The 22,166-nt window shown below is 49.7% G+C and overlaps 6 protein-coding genes across 6 annotated transcripts; 4 read left to right on the forward strand and 2 right to left on the reverse strand.

Annotated features, from left to right (window-relative positions):
* Positions 1-390: 390 nt before the first annotated feature.
* On the forward strand, positions 391-3,495 carry COCVIDRAFT_29400 (hypothetical protein; the record flags this gene model as incomplete). The annotated part of the gene is made up of 1 exon (XM_014697877.1): positions 391-3,495. One exon carries the CDS (start codon positions 391-393, stop codon positions 3,493-3,495), a length of 3,105 nt encoding a protein of 1,034 aa, XP_014553363.1.
* Positions 3,496-3,880: 385 nt separating this feature from the next.
* Positions 3,881-8,807, reverse strand: COCVIDRAFT_40586 (glycoside hydrolase family 18 protein; the record flags this gene model as incomplete). The annotated part of the gene is made up of 6 exons (XM_014697878.1): positions 3,881-5,448; positions 6,155-6,342; positions 6,517-6,688; positions 7,420-8,272; positions 8,324-8,562; positions 8,615-8,807. The coding sequence occupies 6 exons, from the start codon at positions 8,805-8,807 to the stop codon at positions 3,881-3,883; spliced, it is 3,213 nt and encodes a 1,070-aa protein (XP_014553364.1).
* Positions 8,808-10,428: 1,621 nt separating this feature from the next.
* Positions 10,429-12,192, forward strand: COCVIDRAFT_107813 (hypothetical protein; the record flags this gene model as incomplete). Its single annotated transcript, XM_014697879.1, has 1 exon — positions 10,429-12,192. One exon carries the CDS (start codon positions 10,429-10,431, stop codon positions 12,190-12,192), a length of 1,764 nt encoding a protein of 587 aa, XP_014553365.1.
* A 373-nt stretch (positions 12,193-12,565) lies between these two features.
* On the reverse strand, positions 12,566-13,370 carry COCVIDRAFT_107885 (glycoside hydrolase family 11 protein; the record flags this gene model as incomplete). The annotated part of the gene is made up of 3 exons (XM_014697880.1): positions 12,566-12,731; positions 12,788-13,027; positions 13,081-13,370. 3 exons carry the CDS (start codon positions 13,368-13,370, stop codon positions 12,566-12,568), a joined length of 696 nt encoding a protein of 231 aa, XP_014553366.1.
* A 4,230-nt stretch (positions 13,371-17,600) lies between these two features.
* On the forward strand, positions 17,601-17,825 carry COCVIDRAFT_107854 (hypothetical protein; the record flags this gene model as incomplete). The annotated part of the gene is made up of 1 exon (XM_014697881.1): positions 17,601-17,825. One exon carries the CDS (start codon positions 17,601-17,603, stop codon positions 17,823-17,825), a length of 225 nt encoding a protein of 74 aa, XP_014553367.1.
* A 702-nt stretch (positions 17,826-18,527) lies between these two features.
* Positions 18,528-19,242, forward strand: COCVIDRAFT_81053 (hypothetical protein; the record flags this gene model as incomplete). The annotated part of the gene is made up of 3 exons (XM_014697882.1): positions 18,528-18,623; positions 18,691-18,873; positions 18,952-19,242. Coding segments are annotated over 3 exons (570 nt in total), but the record flags the coding sequence as incomplete, so codon positions are not given.
* Positions 19,243-22,166: the final 2,924 nt, after the last annotated feature.

A 22,166-nucleotide genomic window follows, 5' to 3' on the forward strand; every position in this document is an offset into this window, starting at 1 on the left:
CGCGGCGGGTTGGGTGGGAAAGCTTGAGGATGGTGATGCGCATTCAAAATTTCGAGACGGACCATTTGCAAGATTTCACGCTAGTGGATTTTTACGGCGGGCTGCTTCAGCCACATGCGCCATCGGACTCCCGAGACACGTGCTACCTGCCCTTCATTACACATAACCCTCCGTCCTAGCTTTGAGGTGTTCACAGCATCCACAGCTTCTTCCAGAAAAAACGAAATAAATTTAGCATTGAGGTTGTAGTCTCTCATCGGATTTGCACCATCCCTCGACTCATGCTGCGTTTCTCGCACCCTTCACCGTGGCTACGAACAAGAGCACCATGACATTGGCTTGTATTGTCTCTCAGTATTGAAGGATTCTGTCACATGCTCGCACCCTACAATGAGTGCAAACACCTCGAGTTTCGCGAGCTTCCGGCCAAAGCCCAGGCCTGCTCAGGAACTATCCAATGAACCTCAACAACATGGCAAATCTGATCAGACATCAAAAGAAAAACACCACTACAAAAGAGTTTCAAAATCACCAAGCCGACAGATCCGGGAAAAAGACGCCTCTGCAAACAAGCCCTACTTCAGCGATCGGCGAGGAGACGCGGACGTATTACGGTACGGTACCTTGAACCGTTATGAAATTCCACCTTACCGTCGCTATGGCCATGGATTTGTCTTGGGTCTTTCATTGCGGCAGAAGATTGACAGAGAATTATCTATGGACAAGAAAATATATGTTTCGCCTGCCACGCGCCGACGTCAACAGCGTCTGCTCACAGATAAACCCACAAAGCGGCCAGGTGAACGTGCGCTGCGTCTAGTAAAAGCCGGCGGCGATGCCTCAGATCTCAACCAAGACTTTGTGCTCTTGTCTGCAACCGGCAAAAGGACGCGGCATGACAGTGATGATGACGATGACGATGACGATGACGATGACGACGAAGGAACACCAGAATTTGACTATCGAGGAATAGATGAGCCAAAATCTGCCGAGCCAGCTGACCCAGATACGCAATATGAGTCTGATGTTGATGTTACATTTGATGCCGAAGTCACTCGCACCAACTCGCGACTCGCGCGGCACACCAAAGAGCACCCTGAAGATGTTGCAGGGTGGCTGGCGCTGATCGCTCATCAGGAGGCCATGCTAAAGCTTGAGCGGCCATCTGTTGAGTTGACAGTTTCTGACAAAGCCCACCTTGCTGACATACGCATCGACATATACGGAGAAGCCCTTAAGAAGGTCGGTAAACTCCCCGAGGGCCAGTTAAAACTCTATAAAGGGCTCTTGAAAGAGACCGAGAAAGCATGGGACAGCGCCAAGCTGGCCAGTAAATGGAAGGACGTTCTCGCAAAACATTCAGAGAGCGTGGAACTGTGGATGATGTATCTTGACTTCGTACAGTCGCGATTCACAACTTTCAAGTATGAAGATTGCCGAGCTATCTTCTTCAAGTGCATCGAAACTCTTAGTGCAAGCACACAAGAATTTCCACCTACGAGCATGCTGCACATACTACTGCGCCTTACATCCATGACATATGAAGCCGGATACCAGGAGCTTTCGGTAGCAATTTGGCAAGCTTTGCTTGGATTCTGTATTCTACGGCCCGCAGATGATGCGACCATCGAAGCGTTTGAGGTATTCTGGGATAGTGAGGTAGCACGTATTGGCGAGCCACAAGCAAAAGGGTGGAAGCAGTACAGTCCAGCAGATGAGCCTGCATCGTTTGAGTTTTCCCCCTTGTTAGAGAAAGACTCGTCAGACTCGTTCTTTGAAGACTTCGGAAAACGCGAAACGGAAGCGACAAGACGGCTCGTGATACCAGGCCGGGCATCTGACGACATAGCAGAGGATGATGCTTTCCATACCATTCTCTTCGATGACATAGCACCATACCTGAAGCTGATTCCAGAAGACGTACCGCCAAGAATGCTTGTGGAAGCCTTTCTATGCTTTTGCGGACTACCTCCTATGCCAAAGTCGGGCGCGCATCAGCACAGCTGGTGGTCCGATCCTTTTCTGCAACGCCACTGGTCATCGACTCCCCTAAACGGGGAGGAATCTTCCAACTTTATACAAACGCTCAAGCACTTCTCGGATTGCCCATCGAAAAGTTTCCAGATGACAACAGAGCTGTTATTCGACCAAAATTTCTCTACCAGTAGCATCGGACTTGATACTGATTTTATCCGACGACTGCTGAAACTCGTAGCCTCAGATCTGTCGAGCGACGATATCTTTGGAGAGTATCTTCTTGCGTTTGAACACCGACACTACCCCAGTGAGGCTTTCAAAACAGCAAAGCAACTGCTGAAGGCTCGCCCACCAAGCTTGTGTCTATACAATGCTTATGGATTAGTTGAATCCCGACTAGGAAACTCGGAAAAAGCAGATCAAGTATTCCGCATGGTGCTTGGCATGCAAGCTGGCAAATCAAAAGAATTGACTCCGCAAGTATTGAAACTCCTGGATAGCTGGGTCTGGGATGCTCTTCGTAGAGGAGAGAGTAACTTAGCACTATGGCGGCTTGTCTCGCCGCACGGTAACCCTCCCTCCGAAATTGCACAATCGCAACCCGACGAGACCCTCGTAAACAATACTCGTACAAGACTCGCCGAGATCAGCGAACAAGCCCTACTCGTCCAAGACCACACCACTGCAATCCTCAGCACCTCCCTCTCCGCCCTCCTCCTCTACCTAACAAGCTCCTACTCCATCACTCTTGCCACAAACCTCCACTCCCACCTCTCAATCTGGTTCACCTCCCACGCCGCCACTTCCTCCCCCTACGCTGAACTCCACGCCCAATCCATATCCCGCCTCCTCGCCTTCCACACCACCCACGCCCCCATCGTCAAACCCGCCCTCACCCGCTCAACCCTCGAGCCCCTCCTCGCCCGCTTCCCAGATAACACCCTCCTGCTCGCCCTCTACGCCGCAAACGAATCCCGCTTCTCAATCGACGACCGCGTCCGTGGCGTAATGCAGCGTACCGCGCTCCAGCACGAAGAACGTAGTATAGCTGGCTGGGCATTTGCAATTCACTACGAGATGCGAAGGGGGGAGATTGCGGGCTCAACAGAGCATTCAGTCCGCGCGCTGTATAAACGCGCGGTTGAAGCCAGCGGAAAGTGTTGTCCTGCACTATGGAAATCGTACATCAACTTCGAAATTGCACAGCTACGCCGTCTGCAGCATACAATCCAGATGCGGAATAAGAAACCACGCCGAGATGGGAAAAAGAGTAAAGCAGAGATTAGGCTGGAGGAAGCGAGGCAGAGGGTTAAGGATACGGTTTATGCGGGGTTACGCAATTTGCCTTGGTGTAAGGATGTTGCTATGTACGCGTTTGGGGAGGCGAAGGAGGTTTTTGGGGATGAGGAGATGTGGAGGGTTTGTAGGGTGCTGGTGGAGAAGGAGTTGAGGGTTTTTGTTGAGGTGGATGATGATGCGGCGTGGGAGGTTGCGAGGGAGAGGGGGTGGACGGTGTGAGTGTAACGCGTAGATCGTGTTGAGTTTTCAATCATGTGTTGGACCCTAGGAAAGCTGTGGTGCTAAAATTCAATACAAAGTTAGTGACGATGACAATGACTTGAGGTATATCAAGGGGTTTCTCAAACCACAGAATTCTGGAGAGGATCGCAAGGAGAAAAGAGATGATGCTAGAGATAAAGCACATAGGTATGAGACTAGTTTGGAACAAAGCGACTGGACGTGCGCAGGAGGACATTGGTAGTGCAATCAAACTTTCATTTATCTAGCGCATCAGCATTGTGCTGTTCTAGATTAGCTTCATGAGGCTGCTGTATCAAAGCCGTCTACTCTTTGGAGCAGTACATACACAGCAGTTGAAGGACCTCATTCCTTCATGTAGATATCAAAACCCTTTCCACCCACACTCAAAGATGCGTTTCCACCCGTTCGCCATAGGCTCCCAGTCCGCATCGTTCAGGTCCTGGCACCACAAATCCGACGGCTCTAGAAGTGACTTCAGATTTAGCCAACCGCATTCGGTATCACACACTGAGACCATGAAAAACCCGCTTTCAGTAAAAGTCTCAGTAGTCATAAAGGGCCTGCATAGTTCGCCGTTGAACTTTTTGCAGCCTGGCATCTCCTTCTTGATGGAGAAGTTCACAACACACTTCTTGACATCGTGAGGATTCGAGACAGTCATGTCAACACCGAAAGGCATCATGTGCTCCAAGGGACGATTGACGGACTGGATGTAGTCCTTCATCTCCTTCATGCCGTTGCCGTGAACGTTGTGCTCACCAGCGTGGTTGCCGTTCGGATCGTACAGCTTCCAGTTGACCTCGGAGTAGTCGTTGAACATGTACTGGTTGATCTTCACCTTCCAGCGTCCGAACTTGTCCATAGGGCCGAGGCTAGGGCCAGGCGGCGCGAATGATGTCTTGGTTGTCTTGGGCGATGAAAATGAAGTCTTAGACGGAACCATGCTAGTCGTGTTGCTAGCGAAGGTTTTGGACGTGTGGAACGGGTCGTTCGGGCTGTTGTCACCCTCGTCGTCATCCAGAGACAATGGAGCCCGAGTGCAGGCAGGACCGTTTGAACCGGCCGTTTTGGTACCTGTCTGTGTCGTCGTCGTGTCGAATCCAGGCATTGCACCACCACACATGGTCACTGTGGCATCGATCATTGGCAAGCAGAGCGAAGAAACCATTGTCGAAGAAGTTCCTCGAAGGCTCGATGGAAGGGCAGAGACATTGTATCCTTCGGTGCACCACACGAAGCGTTCAGTGATGACCGTCCTCTTGCTGTCGTCGCAGTCTTCCGGATCAGGACGATTCGGTGGCTTCGTCGGTGCTGGTCCAGGCTTGGGTCCACAACCACCAGAGATCGTACAGCCAGGGCGACTGCAAAGTTCTGGAGGACAAGGTTCGCATCCACCTCCAGGACAGTATCCATCGTAACCGATAAGACCTGAGGGCTGTGTGCCAGGGCATCCGAAGAAAACACAAGGATTACATCCGAAAAGACCACAGGGAGAAGTGATTTCGATCTCGAGTCCAGGGCATCCAGGTCCAAAGGAAAGGCCCATCCAGCCGCAGCCACAACCGAGGAGCTTACACTTTGGATTCTTCTCCTTTGGACGAGATGTTGGCTTAGGCTTGACCTTGGGATCGTCACGGTCGCTGTCGCTGGGACTGTCGCTCTCACCATCTTTGTCGCACTTCTTGGGAACGCATGGGCAGACTGGCCGCTTGAACATGAAGAACGTGACAGTACGCCATATCGCACACTCAGCAACGCAGTCGTTTGGCTTACAGTCTGGATCACTGTCCGAGTGCGAATCCGGATCACCGTTATGGTGCTCGATGTTTCCAGGGAAACCCCACCACCAAGCCCGACACCAGTTGATGTTCTCAGGGAGTAGACATTCGTGGGGCGGCTGCACATCGATGGGCCTCGGGAACACCCAGCCTTTGCAGAAGATGTTGCACCAGTCCAAGTTGCGGCACTCATCGGGGCATCCTGTGGCAGTAGGCGATGGTTTTGCAGAGCTGGAAGTGGGAGTGGAACTGACGATAACAACCGGCGGTGCAGTACTGGCTTTGGATGAGACAACAATGCCAGTCGGAGTATTGCTACCCTGAGCGGAGGTCGGAGGATGAGTGGCCGTCTCGCCACCGGAAGACTGCATTGGTGAGCTTCCTGGCGACGAAGAGGAGATAACCGTGCTCGAGTGGGGAGGTGACTGTGCTGCCGAACTGCCAGGAGGAGGCGGGATCCAGGATGGGGCTTGGCTCGAACCACTGGGTAAACCTGCCCATGAACTACCCACAACTGAAGACGATCCGACCTGAGTGCTGGGCGTTGTTGAAGACGGAGCTCCACTTGGGAGAATGGGGATGACTGGGATGATTGCCGTGACAGAAGGCCCTGTAGAGCTACCTGAAGAAACAGCGGAAAACCCAGCGGCAGAGGAAGCAGGAGGGACAATGGTCGTGACAGAAGAAACGACAGGGGCGATTGGTGTGACAGAAGATCCGGCAGAGCTACCCGACCAAACAGCAGAAGAACCAGCACCAGATGAGCCAGAATGCGAAGAACTTGGGACTGATATGCTAGCCACTGAAGTGATACTGCTCCAAGGTTCAGAAGAAAACGCACTATAACTTCCCAGTACGGTAGATCCAGTTGCTGTCCATGCAGTCGAATGCGATCCAGACTGGGATGGAGGCTGACTCTGAGATGGTGATGCCGATAAAGATGGCAATGGTAATGGCAGTGGAGACAACGATGGAGCTGGAGCTAAAGACGGAGCTGGAGAAGGAGACAGAGATGGCAATGGCGATATTGGTCCTGGTATCTGCACTGAAGACGAGACATCAGAATGGCTCGATGTGGATCTGGATGTTGGTTGGTTGCTCCAAACAGCAGAAGATGGGCTAGGAGGTCCTTTCGACGAAGGGTGTTCAGATGCAGAGGGCACAACAGGAGAAGTATTCTGACCAATTGAGCTGTTGGGTGGCTGGGGGACAATTGAACCCTGCGTGGAGACAATCGATGATGGTAGAGAAGATTGCGCAGGATTTGCGGACGATGTTGGAGCAGACGGTGAAAGGCCAGGTTGAGCGGATGAACCTGGTGGGGCGGAAGATGGGATGCCAGGCTGAACAGGGGACGGAATACCAGACGGAGAAGAAGGTGGGAGGCTGGGCTGAGCAGAGGATGGCAGACCGGGCTGACTCAAAGATGGAGCAGAAGGCAGTAAAACAAGTTGAGTGGTTGAACTTGGTAGAACGGAAGATGGTAAGCCGGGCTGAACAGAAGATGGGAAGCTAGGCGGAGCAGAGGACGGGAGGCCAGACTGAACAGAGGAAGGCAGACCGGGCTGAATGAGAGACGAAGCGGAGGGCGCCAGAACAGGTTTAGAGGATGAACCTGGTGTAGGAGAGGACAGGACGCCGGGCTGAACGGGGGATGGAGTACCAGATGAAGCAGAAGATGGTAGGCCGGGCTGGACAGAAATCGAGGCAGAAGGTGGCAGACCAGGTTGAGTGAATAAACCTGATGGAAGAGAAGATGTCAAGCCGGGTTGAACAGTAGATGGGAGGCCGGGCTGGGCAGAAGACGGAGCAGGAGGTGGTATACTAGGTTGAGCGGATGAACTTGGTACAGCAGACGATGGAGCAGACGACGGTCGGCCAGGCTGAACAGAAGATGGCAGGCCTGGCTGAACAGCAGACGAAGCAGAAGACGGCAGACCTGGCTGGATAGACGATTGAATGCTAGGCGGAGCAGGTTGAGCGGACGAACCCGGTGCAGCAGAGGACGAGAAGCCAGGCGGAGCAGAAGACGACCGGCCTGGCTGAACAGGAAATGGAGCAGAAGATGGGAGGCCGGGTTGAACAGGAGATGGAGCAGGAGACGGGGCAGAAGGCGGCAGGCTAGGTTGGGCTGGATTTTGGGGCGCTTGTGGCCCGCCGACTCCTCCATCGCAGTAATCGTGCTCAATGGCCCAAAGAGAAGTGCCTCCGAGGCAGCGCTTGTTTGCCAGGCCCAGCTTCGCCGCGAGTGTGTCATTGTCGTCGTATCCAATCCACTGATCATCCCAAGAGATCTCCTTGACGCCTGCACCACCGTAAATGACCTGAGGTGTCAAATTCCTCTCCCGAATGATCCTTGAAATCTCGCAAGCGCTGAGGAGGCCGTCTTCCCTTGTGCAGCTACCAGCTTTGCTTGGGCCGGTGAACCCACAGCCGTAGTACTTGCAAGTCTGGTTGGCGACAGTAAAACCACGTCCGTAATTTGCGAGACCCATGTTGATTTTGGCAGGATCGAGACTGGCAGATGATAGCAGGCTGAGGGTAGAGTTTATCTCAGCAAGATCAGTGTGTGGCTTGATCTTGGGTCCCAAACCGTCGATAAAGGCGTCCCAAGGCCCATGAAAGTCGTAAGTCAAGACCGTGAACCAATCGACGACGTTTTGCATCTTCAACGGGGCGATGTTCTTAAGATATCCATTTTGGCCCGGAAGAACAACGGAGATGGTAAAATCCTTGCCGAAGCATTCACGCAGCTCGTGAACCAGGTCGACCTGATTCTGAGTATCGGCTGGGTTGCCGCCGCGATTTGACGCACCAGGCCACTCCCAATGAATCTCAATGCCAGTGAACTTCCAAGTGTCGAGAAACTTTTTGAGCGAGTCAATGAAAGCCTTGCGGTTGGATTTGGTACTCGACATGTCAGACCAGGCAGTGCGCGTCGGTCCCTCGTTTGACATTTCCCAACCACCGATGGCCTGTGGTTAAGTCAGCTATCGCACCTTGAGAGATTTTGAGTAGGCACTTACCAATCCCTTCCGAACGTTATCGGGTAAACGGAGAAACTGTTTATAAATCTCTCCATCGTCAGGGTGCTGCATGCCAACCGCGAAAGTCTTCGGATCGAAGACAGCGAAACCGAGGACAATGTGAGTGAAACCAGTGGTGTTCAAGCGGACAGGCCAGATCTGCTCGCAGGCACGGCGGCGGATGTTGGATGCTGCATAGTATGTGATGCGGCGTTTGGCAGTATGGGGATCGCAATAACCTAAGTTTCATCAGTACTCTTCGACCCGCAAAACCTGGTGGGACATACATACCTTGACCATTGCAGCAGACACCGTCGATACAGGGCTGTGATACACTACATTTGGTAGCATCACGGCCGATGATGGAGTGATCGTGGAAGTAGCCCTCGATGATCTCGAGGGCGGGTGAGACGTCGATGGAGTGAGAGCTGCTAGCGAAGCAACCCACCAGCAGCGCAAGCAGGGCGACGACAAGAAGACGCATCGTAACGACCGCTTAGCGGCGGATTGATGTTGAATGAAGAGATAGGAGTGTCAATCGGTGTCAAAAGAAGAAGTTGACCAGTGCATTGGGAGAAGTTATGGGAGAAAGCTGGGGACGAGTGGGAGGGGTATATATATTGATAGGAAAGTGGGCCAAAAGCCACTAGCGAGTGAAAGTGAAAGTTAGGTGTCAGGAAGGCGTGATTGGGTGAGAGTGAGTGCCCTCATGCGTATAGTCATATCACGCGGCCTACCCTCCTTGTCTAGGTGGCACAACTTCTGGGAGACTTGCTCCAGACATACTGTGCTAGTGTCCGGTTTTCTACGTTCACGCATATGATAATTGGCAGACAGATTGAGGTTTCTGGAGCCCGCGCGTTGCCATTGGGATCAGTGACGAGGATTGATTGGTGTACCTGGCGTTTGCTGGTATTGCGCAAGACTAGGTAAGAGAAATTTGCCCTCTTTCACTCTGAGAGATTGCACCTGTGAAATGGACCACAAGCATCGACTACTCTGTATCTTCGAACGGACTGATCCTTGGCATGCTATATGGCGTTATACAGTATTGTGACAACCCTGGAAGTAGATGGGGGAACTGTTGGGTGGAAATGCCATCGCTTTCGAATAAGAATCACAAAAAAAAGAGTATGAAACAAAATCAGAGATGCTCAGCATACCCATCTGCAGTCATGTTGATATATAGGACAATAATATGTTGAGTATTTGAGGCGTTTGAAGACTCAAGTTTGGTCTGATTGTATGCTTTTTATGCTTTCATGGATCAGCAATAGGTGTGATATCATGTTTGTTAGTAGTATAAAAAACAGTTCTGTTCTCAGCGACAAACTTTATCCACTTGAGAGCAATCGTACCACAGACAAACGCGTCCCTCGTTGAAGATTGCACGTTTGCTTCGGATTATCAGGGTCAGCCAAATTGAGTGCTGATGTAAGCTACCGAGTCAAAATGATGGTCTGCTCGGTATCGGATCTCAAGGTAGGCGCTCGAGGTTGGACAGATGGACAACGTCAAAGTCAAAACTACAGGGTGATGTCGGGCTGGCGGCCCCGCTGTTGGTGACGCGCTACAAACGCGCTAAATTCCGAAAGTACTTCACGTGATTGATTGGCCAACAGCGGGGCAGTGTCCTCTCAATTCGCTGTATCTGACATCAAACATATCCTACATCCGACATACAATATGCCTTGTGTAAGTCTGCTTTCAGCAATGTTTGCCATGGGATACAGCGAAGATCTCTTGCAGGATGCAAATTCCCAATCAGACCCGCTGCAAAAGCCGATCAACAGGACGGCATCCGGTAATTCAGCTCTGGGCGAGCTAGATTGGTAAGAATCGGCCTCATTGTATTGCCGTGCTGAAGTTCTTTCACACTATCATCCTCAGAAGCCAGGACTAGGGCGTACAGCGCACACACACCACTGCCGCTATCAGGCCATGTCTTGGCATGTTCCTGCATGGCGGGGTCGCGCTAACGTCATCTACTAGTCTTTCGATCTCGACTCTGTCTACTGTACGCCACCATCGTATCTCATGAGTTCATATTCTTGACCACCACCAACATGGCGCACTCGCCTCCTGCTGGCGGTGTACCAGGCGTCATGATGCCACCACGTCTCTCCATAGAGCTCGACCGTACCGACCCCGGCGTCCCTTTCCGTGCATCCCACTCTCACATTCACCACACGTGGGCCCGGACCTTCCACTCGCGACCGGAGCTCTACATTCGCCCCCAGAGTCTCGAGGAGGTTCAGAAAGTCGTCAATCTCGCACGTCGCATGCGAAGACGGGTTGTCACCGTAGGATGTGGACATTCACCTTCGGACCTAACATGTACTTCATCATGGATGATCAATCTTGATGACTTCAACCAGGTCTTGAAGGTCGACAAGGAGCGCAAAACAATGACCGTTCAGGCTGGAATACGCATGCATAATTTGAATCTGCAGGCAAAATCTTACGGTTTGACTATGCCAAACTTGGGCTCTATCGACGTTCAATCTCTAGCCGGAGCCATTGGCACAGCGACTCACGGAAGCTCATATAGCCATGGACTGCTCTCAGACCGGGTTCAGAGTTTGCGCATAGTACTGGCCAATGGGCAAGCTGTTCGTTGTTCTCCGCAACAATCCCCCGACCTCTTCCGAGCTGCATTGGTATCCTTGGGTGCGTTGGGCATAATTGTCGAGATCGAATTCCAGATGGTTGAGGCGAACAACGTTGAGTGGGTACAGACCATTCGACCTATTGAAGATGTCCTGGCAGACTGGAACAACGGGCTGTGGACTTCCAATGAATTCGTCAGAGTATGGTGGCTACCGTATATGAAGCGCGCGGTTGTATGGCGCGCAGACAAGACCAAAAAAGCGCACCGGGCACCCGAATACAACTGGTACGGCGGTAGTGTTGGCTATCATACCTACCACATCTTACTCTGGATATCTCAATACGTCCCACGTTTCCTACCCTGGGTAGAATGGTTCGTCTTTGGCATGCAATACGGTTTCAAAGATGGAGCTGTCATCTCTGCTGTCGGCGAACAACGTACCGAACTCCTCATGAACTGTCTCTACTCTCAGTTCGTCAACGAATGGAGCATTCCTCTCGAGAAAGGTCCTGAGGCCTTAACTCGCATCACAAACTGGCTCCACGGCGATGAGAAATCCTCCGGCCTCCCCTTTAGCACTAAAGGTCTTTACGTCCACTCGCCAATTGAAGTCCGTATCGCAAACACTGTCGACCGCGAGCCACGTCCATACCTTGACACCTCTTACGCGCATACACCTTCCCTTTATCTCAATGCCACACTTTATCGTCCCTATGGTCAGGATCCCCCTTGCAGAGAACGCTATTATGAAGCTTTTGAGCACTTGATGAAAGAATACAATGGCCGGCCTCATTGGGCAAAGAACTTCCAATCCGTCGATTACGCCTACCTGTCGTCAGCGTATGGTGACGACCTTGATGAATACAATCGTGTCCGCAACGAAGTTGATCCTGAAGGCATGTTCCTCGGTGCCTGGCACCGCCGCACCATTCTGCCGCCCAAGGTCGATCTTCCTTTGCTGCCCCTCGAAGAGAAGGAAGTCTTGCGCCGAAGTCGCCGTACAGGTGGTGTTGACTGGATCGGTGAGCAGGCACGTTGGTTCGATGGCGGTCTTGACGTTTTTGAAAAGGCCGGCAGTGACTCTGGAGAAAGCTTCGACCTCATGGCCGAGGCTGAGGCGCAAAATAGCGTATTGTTGGAAGGACTGACTGATGAGTTGATTGTCACTGAGGACAGTTATGATATGGAGACTGAGGGCAGGATGAGAGAGGGCACGGAGCAATACGTAACTGGAACGAACGTTTTTAACAAAATGTAAAGTTGCGGAGCAAGAGTTGTATGCGGTCACTTGTTGGTAGATGAGAAGAGAAAACCGCTCGGTCAGCATACATACACACACCACCTCAGTGGAATTCACACACCAGCATTCGATGGCTACGAGACTATGACTGTCTATAACAAATGCCCTCACCTAAACTTTACCTGCTTTTGCCGAACCACGATACAATGCTCAGCTAACACAAAAGAGAACACATTCGAGGACGGAAGGTTTTATAGCGAGTGAATTGACATGTTTCTATGTACAGGAAATCGAACACATCGCTCTTTCTCCAACCTGCTTACAACTATCCGAGGCACGATTCTTGTCTAATCTCGTCTACTAGTTGCTCGCTTCACAGACAACAACTACTCTACTGAGTCTGCACATAGATGTCAGAGCTTCCAGAGGACTGGTAACCCTCAGTGGCGACGATCTGGTAGTAGTGTTGACCAAGGTTCAAGCCATAGCGAGACCAAGCGTTGAAGTGGTTCTGCATGTTCACGCTTCCACCGACACGCTTCTGGGTGCGGACAGACCTATCATAACAGTCAACATCTACGCTTCTGTCTGATTAAACACTGAAATGACTTACCAGTACTGCTGAAAGGTCCTTGTTCCGTCAATAGAGGGCTGGTTGTAACGGGTGGAGACGGCAACGTTGTAAGTACCACCGTCGGTCTGGAAGCTGCCCTTGATTTGGGCTCCACTGCTGGGGTTGTAGGTTCCGTAGGATTCAATCACGTAGTACTCGACAAGCGGGTTGCGGGTCCATCCGTACACAGCGAGGTATCCGTTGCCCTGGGGGTTGAAGGCTCCGCCGTAGTTGATGACACTACGAATCCACATTAGTAAGATTCTCATCACCAAACAGTCTTCGCAACCTACCGGCCGCTTCCAGGGTTCCACCCCTTTCCACCAACAAAGTTGCCAGTGTTCCTCCAGGTCACGGAGTACCTGCTGCCCTCACCCATGGTGTACTGGGCAGAGCCACCGCCATCAGTCCACCACGAGTAGAAGTATCCATTGTGGTATCCCTCGGCGCTGGGAGTAGACTGACGCTTCTCAAGGAGAGCAGTCGCGTTGACATCGTCGCGCTCACGAAGGAAATCGAAGGGAGCAGCGAGGACGCTGGTGGTAGCCACAGCGGCGAGAAGCAGAGACTTGAAGGAAACCATCTTGTGTTGAGTGTTGCTGATCTGTGTTGGATGCAGTGATGCTACTGACTGGGAGCAGCTATCGACTTATATCTCTACGCCGAGTAATAGTTGAGCCTGAATCGCAGGATGAAATGACACTGGTGGTCATGAGGTCTCATCTCGCGTGCTGTCTCTATTCGTGATGGTGTACACATTGGTGGTGGGTTAAGGCCTCTCACTTCGACAAGCTCACCCTAAGCGGCGGCCACAATGACCAAGTCGAGACACATAGGGAACATGCACCGATCGGCATCCAGTTTCGGTAGCAACGGCTACGACGGGGTGATCAAAAAGATCTGTAGCCCTTGCGTAAATCTGCATAACATAATTAAAAGAACATCGCTCTACCCGGGTTTTACGCGCTGTTTGAACCGGGTTTCGAGGACGTTAATATAAAGGAACGCCACAGAAATAAGTGCAGATACCCTACCCCACACTCCCCATATCCTTTCACAGCCCAAGAAGAACGTCAATCGGGCTAAACATGCATACACGATGAATCTATCAGGGGTAGTATCGCACGTGACAGGACACAGAAGGCTCTAGGCGGGAAATCTCGGCAATCTTTCAGTTTACCACCGGTTGAACACGTCCTGCCAAGATATATAGGAGCCGGTACTTCTACCGCTTCCACTACGACACGCCAAGCGCGGTGGATATCTTGGGCGGAAGAGAGACGTGGAGTGCAGAAGTGGGTCGACATGTGGGTGAGCGCACGGAGAAAAGGTTCTGGAACGAATCACGAAAATCGGCGGAGAAAAGGATATGCCCAAAATGGTCAGATAAGACAACAAATCCCATAGCCATCGGGAATTGTGCAGAATCGCACATGGTGTGGTTAGCGACTGTCTTCAATCCTCCACGACGTTATCCGGATATCCAACTCGTTTGGGAAGGTTCAGAAGCACTGTCGACACTAGGCCACTATACGTAGGTTAACTATAGGAGGACGTCATTCAAACTACTGCACCCCGGTTCCACGCCAAGATCGGGCGGCTCCACACACATCGACATGGTGTGTGTGGGCGGACTTAGAAATTAGCCTGTGCTAGTACTCGACCACAACAAGTCACCTTACGGACTATTGGAACCACCGGACGATTCTATCCTCTCATGAATCTCATCTGACGACATCCCAAGCTGCATCGTTTCAAAAAAAAACATATCAAGTTGCATTATCTTTGAAATTGCACAAACAAAATTTATTTTGGGAGATTATAGCTAACTAAGAGAGCGGGTCCTGTGTCACCATCTTTGTCCGGAAACTCGGCAAGGACAAAAGATTTAAAGTTTCAGAAGAAAAGAAAAAAACGCACGGAGCGAATCGGGGGCTGTGGAGACGTAATAACGTATACATTACCATATAGGAACAAAGGTAAAAGAAAGGAAATTCAAGATCACATGATGACAAGAAAGGCAAACGTTACGTGCAGAGAACAGGGAACCAGGTATAGAGAATTCTTACTAGGACAAGGGGGATCCAATATTGATTTCTCTCCCTCTCTATACTATCTCTCTTCCGGGTACAAACTCCGTTTCCCTGATCAAACTTTCCTCGCGCCACTTTCCACGTTTTGCAGCAAGCAAAAATACACATTCCCCAGTCCCACGTTTTTTCTCTCTTGCACTATGGAACGTCGAGACGAGCAGGCGGCAAAATAGGTTGTACAGAATAATACTCCCGAGGTCTTGGGGACTTGATTTCCAAAAAGAAAGCTTCAATGTGCTTTGCCTAGCATGTCGCCCCTGGCTAACCGACTTGAAGTCTTATTTTTATGTTGTTTGGTGTTTAGCCGGCTTGAGGGGCAATAGTGGCGTGTTACTTTTGCCAGAGGAGGCAGTTTAGTTGGGGCTTGAGTTTGATTTGATGAGGGGCGATACAGTATGCTTCGCCCACGGCTCCTGAGACTCAAGTATGGGTTTGGACGATGGAGCATTTTCTACAGATCCTAATCGCCTCATCGAGATCTCGCATGAGGTGATTGTTTAACGCCATCGAGACTGAGCATCTTGAGCAATTTTCTCATCAAAGACTATTTTCCCCTCATCTCACAGTGCAGGTGTCAGCTGCTTGCGTGATTATTCTCACCAGGCTTGTCGCCTTTGCTTGTTGGGCACGCTTTATTAGGATTCGGTCCTGATCAAGTGGCGATAGCCATAGAACGACACAGGATATTTTGCCGTTCTCGTCGGATGTACAGTGGGGATAATTGCAAAATACTTGCCATGAGACTTCTGCCGTCTTGTCATCATATCAGCAGGGAAACTGTAATCAGCCTTGTAGCCTTGTGACTGAATTGACTGAGACACTACCAGATAGGTTCTCAATACCCCTGATGAGTTCGCCCTCAACTGTGGGCAAACATGAGAGATTATTACGCACGTCATCAAGGACACCAGATATTAGACTGTGGAACTGATATCAGATCATGTTGTAGATTGATCTACAATATGTGTCGCTCGATCTACTCAACAAGGCAGGTAGGACCGATAACTATGCTTTTTCACAACTGAAACAAAGGCTTGACGTTAATTCGGACCGTTTTCAAGCGTACTCAACAATTGACACTGAACTTTGTAAAGGAAGGTATACCACAGAGATCACACGAACGCGACAAGCGGTATTGGATTCAACATCTTTGCAACTATCATGCTTCTATGTTTTATACAAGGCGACTGACACAGAACCAAAAACTTCATATCACAAACATCTCTCATAGTATGTCGTTCTCGAAACGCAGCACCACGAACCATCAGCAGCACGTGACACAAGCACGGATTAGACGGGACACCAGCCTTACACTTACATTAGCCCAATATAACTTTCATATAAAAGAGAACAAATACAACCAACATACCTTATCTAGCTCAAATCTCGCTTATCGTCGTAGTGTACACTTATCGTTTCATCCGTTCCCTGGGGTCAACCGTTCCTCGGAGTTTGTTGATGACAGAAAACGGCCCTCGGAGTCTTTTGCAGGCATCGGTGTCCGAATGACGAGGGTGAGTGGTTAGGTGGCGACATTGGATTTAGCCATGATGGGGGTGCCACAGGATGGTTTGGTCACGCCACTCATAAATGATCCTGATGGATGCCTGGATTTCAGTTTTTGTGGAGGGGAACACAGCAAACGGTCTTGCTTCCAAGGTCAGGTACGGGAAGCACTGCGTCTGTAGTGTGATTTGAGACTTGCTGACCTAAACCATCCTGCCAATTACCAACTCATCGATACGTACCTTGTTTCCCTAACCCCTCTTCCTCTTCGCTATATCCCAACGACACAATACTTTTACCAGATACCAACACCCCATCCATCGCGCATCGCCATCCAAGATGCGCATCCACAGTCTCCGTGTCGATGCCAGTGCAGTGATCTTCGGCGCACTTAGTTCTTACCCCGCGTTTTGATCCATCCCACCGGTGCCCAAACTCTCCATCTTTCCCCCAAGATAAGCGACCCTGATCTACACGTTCACCGCGCTGCGTGCATCTCACCAAAACTCTATTCATTCCGTTCTTTCCCGATCAACCCTACACACTCTCCTGAGCGTACTTCACACACCCCATAAGACGAAAACAACATATCTCCATTTCGAGGAGACCTTGCAAATCCTACCAGTGGCTCGGGATTTTGCAGCCCTGGGAAGGAAGGAAACCACACTGCTTTTCTGCTTTAGGTCTTTGTTGCGAGTTTCGGACAAAAAATGGTGCATGTTGTATGGCCCGCGTCGGACTTTGACCTTGCTCGTCCAATCCCAAATCCCCCGGACACATATTTGCTGGCTGAGATCGGGATGATGGGAGTGGTTGGGCGTTCCCCCTCCCCCCCTTTCCCCGTGCGTATCCGCACGACTGGCGTTGTACGAGAAATGCGGAGACGATCGCGGAGAGCCGAAAGAATGGAAAAAAGTTCAAAAGGTTGGTTCGGTCAGCTTATTTTCCCCGGATTTCTATTCTTTCTTTCTCATCATTCCCGCTTCGCCTTAAATAGCCGTCGTCGCGCAACTCATCCGGTTCTGCTGACAAGGTGCCCGTGCCAGAGCCATACCAGTCACGTGATCAAACGCTTTCACAGCTCATCTACCTTCCCACATCTTGCACTAAGATTTCCCTGTCTCAAGCTCTCCCTCTATCTCTTCTTCTCGTCGATAAGTCTCAAGCCATTGAATCAATTGTGCAATCCCAATACCTCAATACAAAACTAAGCCATGCCCGCCGCAACCCGCACCCTAGAACACGCAGTCCTGCAAGCCCATCGTGCAAAGGGTGTACGCTACCCGACCGCCCACCAAAAAGACTGCTTTAAGACTTGGTACTCGTATGCGCTGCGCCAGGGTGAGGTGCAGAAGACGAGCCGCAAGGCTATTGAGGAGCATGGGAGGTTGCTGAAGGAAATTAGGGAGCAGGCGCCTGGAGGGAGGACGTATCTTTGATGAGGTAAGATATCATGTTACTAGAGGATTAAGTGTTTAGCTGACGTTGATAGGAAAGATATTGGCGGAGTTCTGGAGTTGACACGGGAGAGGCCGCCTGTGGTTTTGGTGATTGAGATGATGGGATTGTATTGTATGTAGTCTACCCAATTTGTTCTTGGAGATATCTTTAATCGATATATTACTTGCGATTACTCTAGCGAATTGGCTGTTTTTGAACGAATATTCGTTCCAATTCATGCGACTTGTATGGCTACACCTCGCACATTAACAAACCGTCACTACGAGAAAAGTGAACCGCTTATCCCAGTCTGGCACCGCACTCGATTTATGAAGTCAGTTTTTTATTCTTGGAATTTTAGATCGAATGTACGAATCATAAGAACATGACTTAGACGGGGGATCCCAACGCTGCAGAGAGCGACGCGGGATGAGCAAGTCTCATTGGGGCGGAGGCTTATCATCGCGTCATGCAGGCACCCCACTGCGGGATGCCGTTTGCCAATCATTCCGCGGCGTATAACGGCATCTAATGTGCCTCGGCAACAACTACTTGTTTGACTATAGAACGCCTTCTATACAACTATAATGCTCTAAACCCAAGGGTAGCCTGTCTATATCCTCAGTTCGTATAGGACATTGTTGAGTTCACCGCCACCACTATTCACAACACCACACGAACGAACAAGACGCACAATCAACATGGCACCAAGTTTCCGTGACATTGTCGGAATCCCACCGTCCACTGCATCTACCAGCGACTCCGCGCTGTTAATCATCGACGCGCAAAATGAATATGTACGTCCCCATCCCACTTCCCCTACCCCGCAGTGAAGCAGAATCGCAAATCTAACAACCCAAAAAGGCCTCAGGAAAACTCAAAGTAACAAACGCCGCAGAAAGCGGAAAAGCCATCGCAGACCTTCTCGCCAAATACCGCAAAACCGGTGGAAAAATAATCCACATCCTGCACAAGGAAGACGATGGCGCCCCCGTATTCACACCTGGAACCCATCTCGCCGATGAATTCCAGGAACTCACAGCACAAGTACTTCTATCCCTCCCTCTCTGCCCCCACCACCACGACGAGCTAGAAAAAGAAAAGAAAAACTAACCCACCCCCCAGTCCACCGAACCAACAATCTGGAAACAATTCCCCGGCGCCTTCGAGCAAACCACTCTACACGAAACGCTGCAGAGCATGGGTATCAAGAAGCTTGTTTTGACGGGCTACATGGCGCACGTGTGCGTGTCTACGACTGCGCGCGAGGGGTTTCAAAAAGGGTATGAAGTCTTGCTTGCAGAAGAGGCGATTGGGGATCGTGATATTCCTGGGGTGAGTGGTGAGGAGGTGAAGAGGGTGGCGCTTGCGGAGTTAGCAGATGTGTTTGCGACAGTTGTTAAGGTCGCGGATGTGGTGTAGGATGAGGGGAGAGGGATGGGTGGTTGAAGAGAGTAGATTTACTTATCGTAGAACTCGATAAACATTATATTGGATAAGACGGAACTTTAGTCACTGCTTCAACGGCAGAGATGGTCGATATAGATACTGCAAATGCGTTCATGAGTCTTTGCATATAGCAGCGACAGCGAGACCGTTTGTGGATTCCATTAAGAAATTGAACGTCTATCTTTACGTTCCGGAACGCACTATATTACTATTATAACGAATCTAGTCCTTATACCTATATTAGTTAGCGGCTAAGAATAGCTGTGGCGCAATGCCCACAGCTTTCCTAGAGGTCTTAACGGCTAGGCCCTCAGCGTCACTATCATAACACGACATAAGCGGCCATCGGTGTTTGGGTGTATAATGTGACTTTTAAAGTTATCATTAGATGCGCAGACCCGCGAAACGCTAGAAAAATTCATCACCTGTTCTTCCCCTACGCAGCGGGATTATTTAACCCATCCTTTGAAATTCGTAGCATGCTCTACTTTTTTGTCGCTAAAGCCTGATTTAGGAGATATGTCTTTCTGCCTTGATAGAAAAAGAAATTTTTCATAAAAATGCTTTCTCGTATCTGTAATTTGACTAGTTCTAAAAGTAACAAATAACTATCAAAATAATCAGATTTAAGGTTTGGTCAACACGGATAATTTCCGTGGGGCACGTGTCTAGCTATATTGTTAGAAGGGCTCCCGACACCTCTGTACCACATGAAGAGCGTGCTGAATATTCCTTCTTGTGTAAAAGAGAGAGAGTGAGTGATTGCATGAATATAGTCCACTTTTGATCAGGATTTTTCTTAAAGCATCCAACATGGACCAGGCGGAATCATGACTTCATGATATAGCTTCTCCTCAATTCCCGAATTGTGGCAAGTTCAGTGTCTTATTAGAAAATATTAGGTCCAGAAACAACACCTGTTACACCGCCAGATGCTCCTGACGGCTCTCCCGGCAACAACTATCATGGTGCATATCAATGCGGGACCTGAAAGCCACCTGCATTCATCGCCAGCTCCTACTATCCAGGACTCGGTGAGCGAAATGCCCATGTTGAGGATCATGTTATAAGGCAATGCACCGAGATTCTCAAACTCGCTCTCCAAGGTATTAAACTTTTGTGTGCTTCTGGGGACACTGGTGTAGGTAACGGAGATACTTGTAAATCATTCAATTATAATCATCTAAACGGATGTCTGCGGATATTAGCCCTAGGAAGAACAATGATCCGCTCTAATAAAACAGAGCGCGATAATGAAGTTACATGGGAAGATGGTCCCGCTGAAAACCAGCCTTGGAAGTCTTCATTTTTTTCTCTCGCTGCAGATTTTTGCAGTTCATCGAACGTCCGGTTTACCGAAAAACCGTGTTCGAGGAATAATGAAAAGTCATGATCTAGGTTATCCGTACTGGGAGTGGGGACAAACTTCAACGATACAAGACCCGGGTTTTACAACCGTGCTGGTCGATCTTATCCAGAGGTTGAAGCTAATGCTGGCTTACAATATCTACCTTGTGATAGAGAATCAGACATCAGCCGCGAAGTAACACATCTTAGAAAGAAAACTCTTAACAACTATAGTCTAGAGGAGAAGCGACATGAGGACAATACTGCTATATCGTTCCTCAGTAGAGCGGCGGCATCGGCATCGTCTAACTAGAATAGAATAATAGCAACTAGAGATAGAAGATCTGAATAGGCTCTTAGCTGACGTGGCAGCAGATAGTAAGATTTCACTGTCTCCACTTACAAAAGATACTCAATTTAAGCCATAATGAACGGGTGTAGGAAGTACTGCACCCACGAGCCCTACTTAGATAGACTGTAGGCATCTTTACCTTCTCTTCGGCGGTAGAGGCAGGTAGATAGGCACGGAGGGGTTGAACGAAGAGATGGTATAAACTAGAACTTCTTAACCCCACCCCTTTTCTATTGTATATAAAAAATCTCTCCGATGTCCCTGGCCTTGGATCGTGTTGTGTACATCAAGGCCGCTAGCGACTTTGTGCACCGACATAATACCACATAGTGTAGAAGCTATACCATATTTAGTAGAATCTACATTATAAGCGTCGTATTTTCTATATCAAATAATCCGAAGAAAGGCCTAAAGGTCCATTTTAGTGTCTCTACTGTACGAGAGTTATGTTATGTACCGCAGTATGAAGGATATTCTAGTAATTATAATAAGTGTCGAAGAACTGTATAAAGTCGCGTTGCCATGCACTACTGACTCTACACTCAAGTTTACTTAACGGAGAACAAATCACTTAACTACATATAATACCTTCACCTTCTATATCTCAAAATATGAAATTCCTGATTCTAACTACAATCTTTACTACGCTGGCCACTGTGGTTAGTGCTGAGAGTTTGTGTTGCACTACCGATTCATCTCCTAGTGGACGCTCCGGCCTCTGGACCTACTGTATTAGTATCACGATCTCGTATTACTTTATCAACTAACAGACACAGTGCCAAAAACATACCAATCCAAACACTCATCATGGGTGTGACAACAACCGGAACTTTCCAATTGGCCGCCAAAACGTCGACTTTTATCCAGGGTCTACAAGTTGCGGCCCCGGCAATGCGGGAACATCATGCGCAGGCCCCTAGGAGGGGTAGGGTTGGGTAGGGTTTAGATATCGTCAAGAAATCTATCAGGCAGTAAGCAAATGTATTCGAAATGCAAATCCCCAGCGCGACTAACATTAGTCCTTCTATAGTGAATAATTATTTCGAGTTTTGTTATTAGTCCAGCGTTATCGCGGAGGAATGAAGACATGATAGCTTCGGCACTAAATAAGATTACGAGGTATTCTCGCCATAGCTACCTAAAGGCAACATTAATCCATGTTTGACGAGAAACCTTGTGTGCCAAGAACGGC

Source organism: Bipolaris victoriae, assembly GCF_000527765.1.
Source record: "Bipolaris victoriae FI3 unplaced genomic scaffold scaffold_88, whole genome shotgun sequence".
NCBI lineage: Eukaryota > Fungi > Ascomycota > Dothideomycetes > Pleosporales > Pleosporaceae > Bipolaris > Bipolaris victoriae.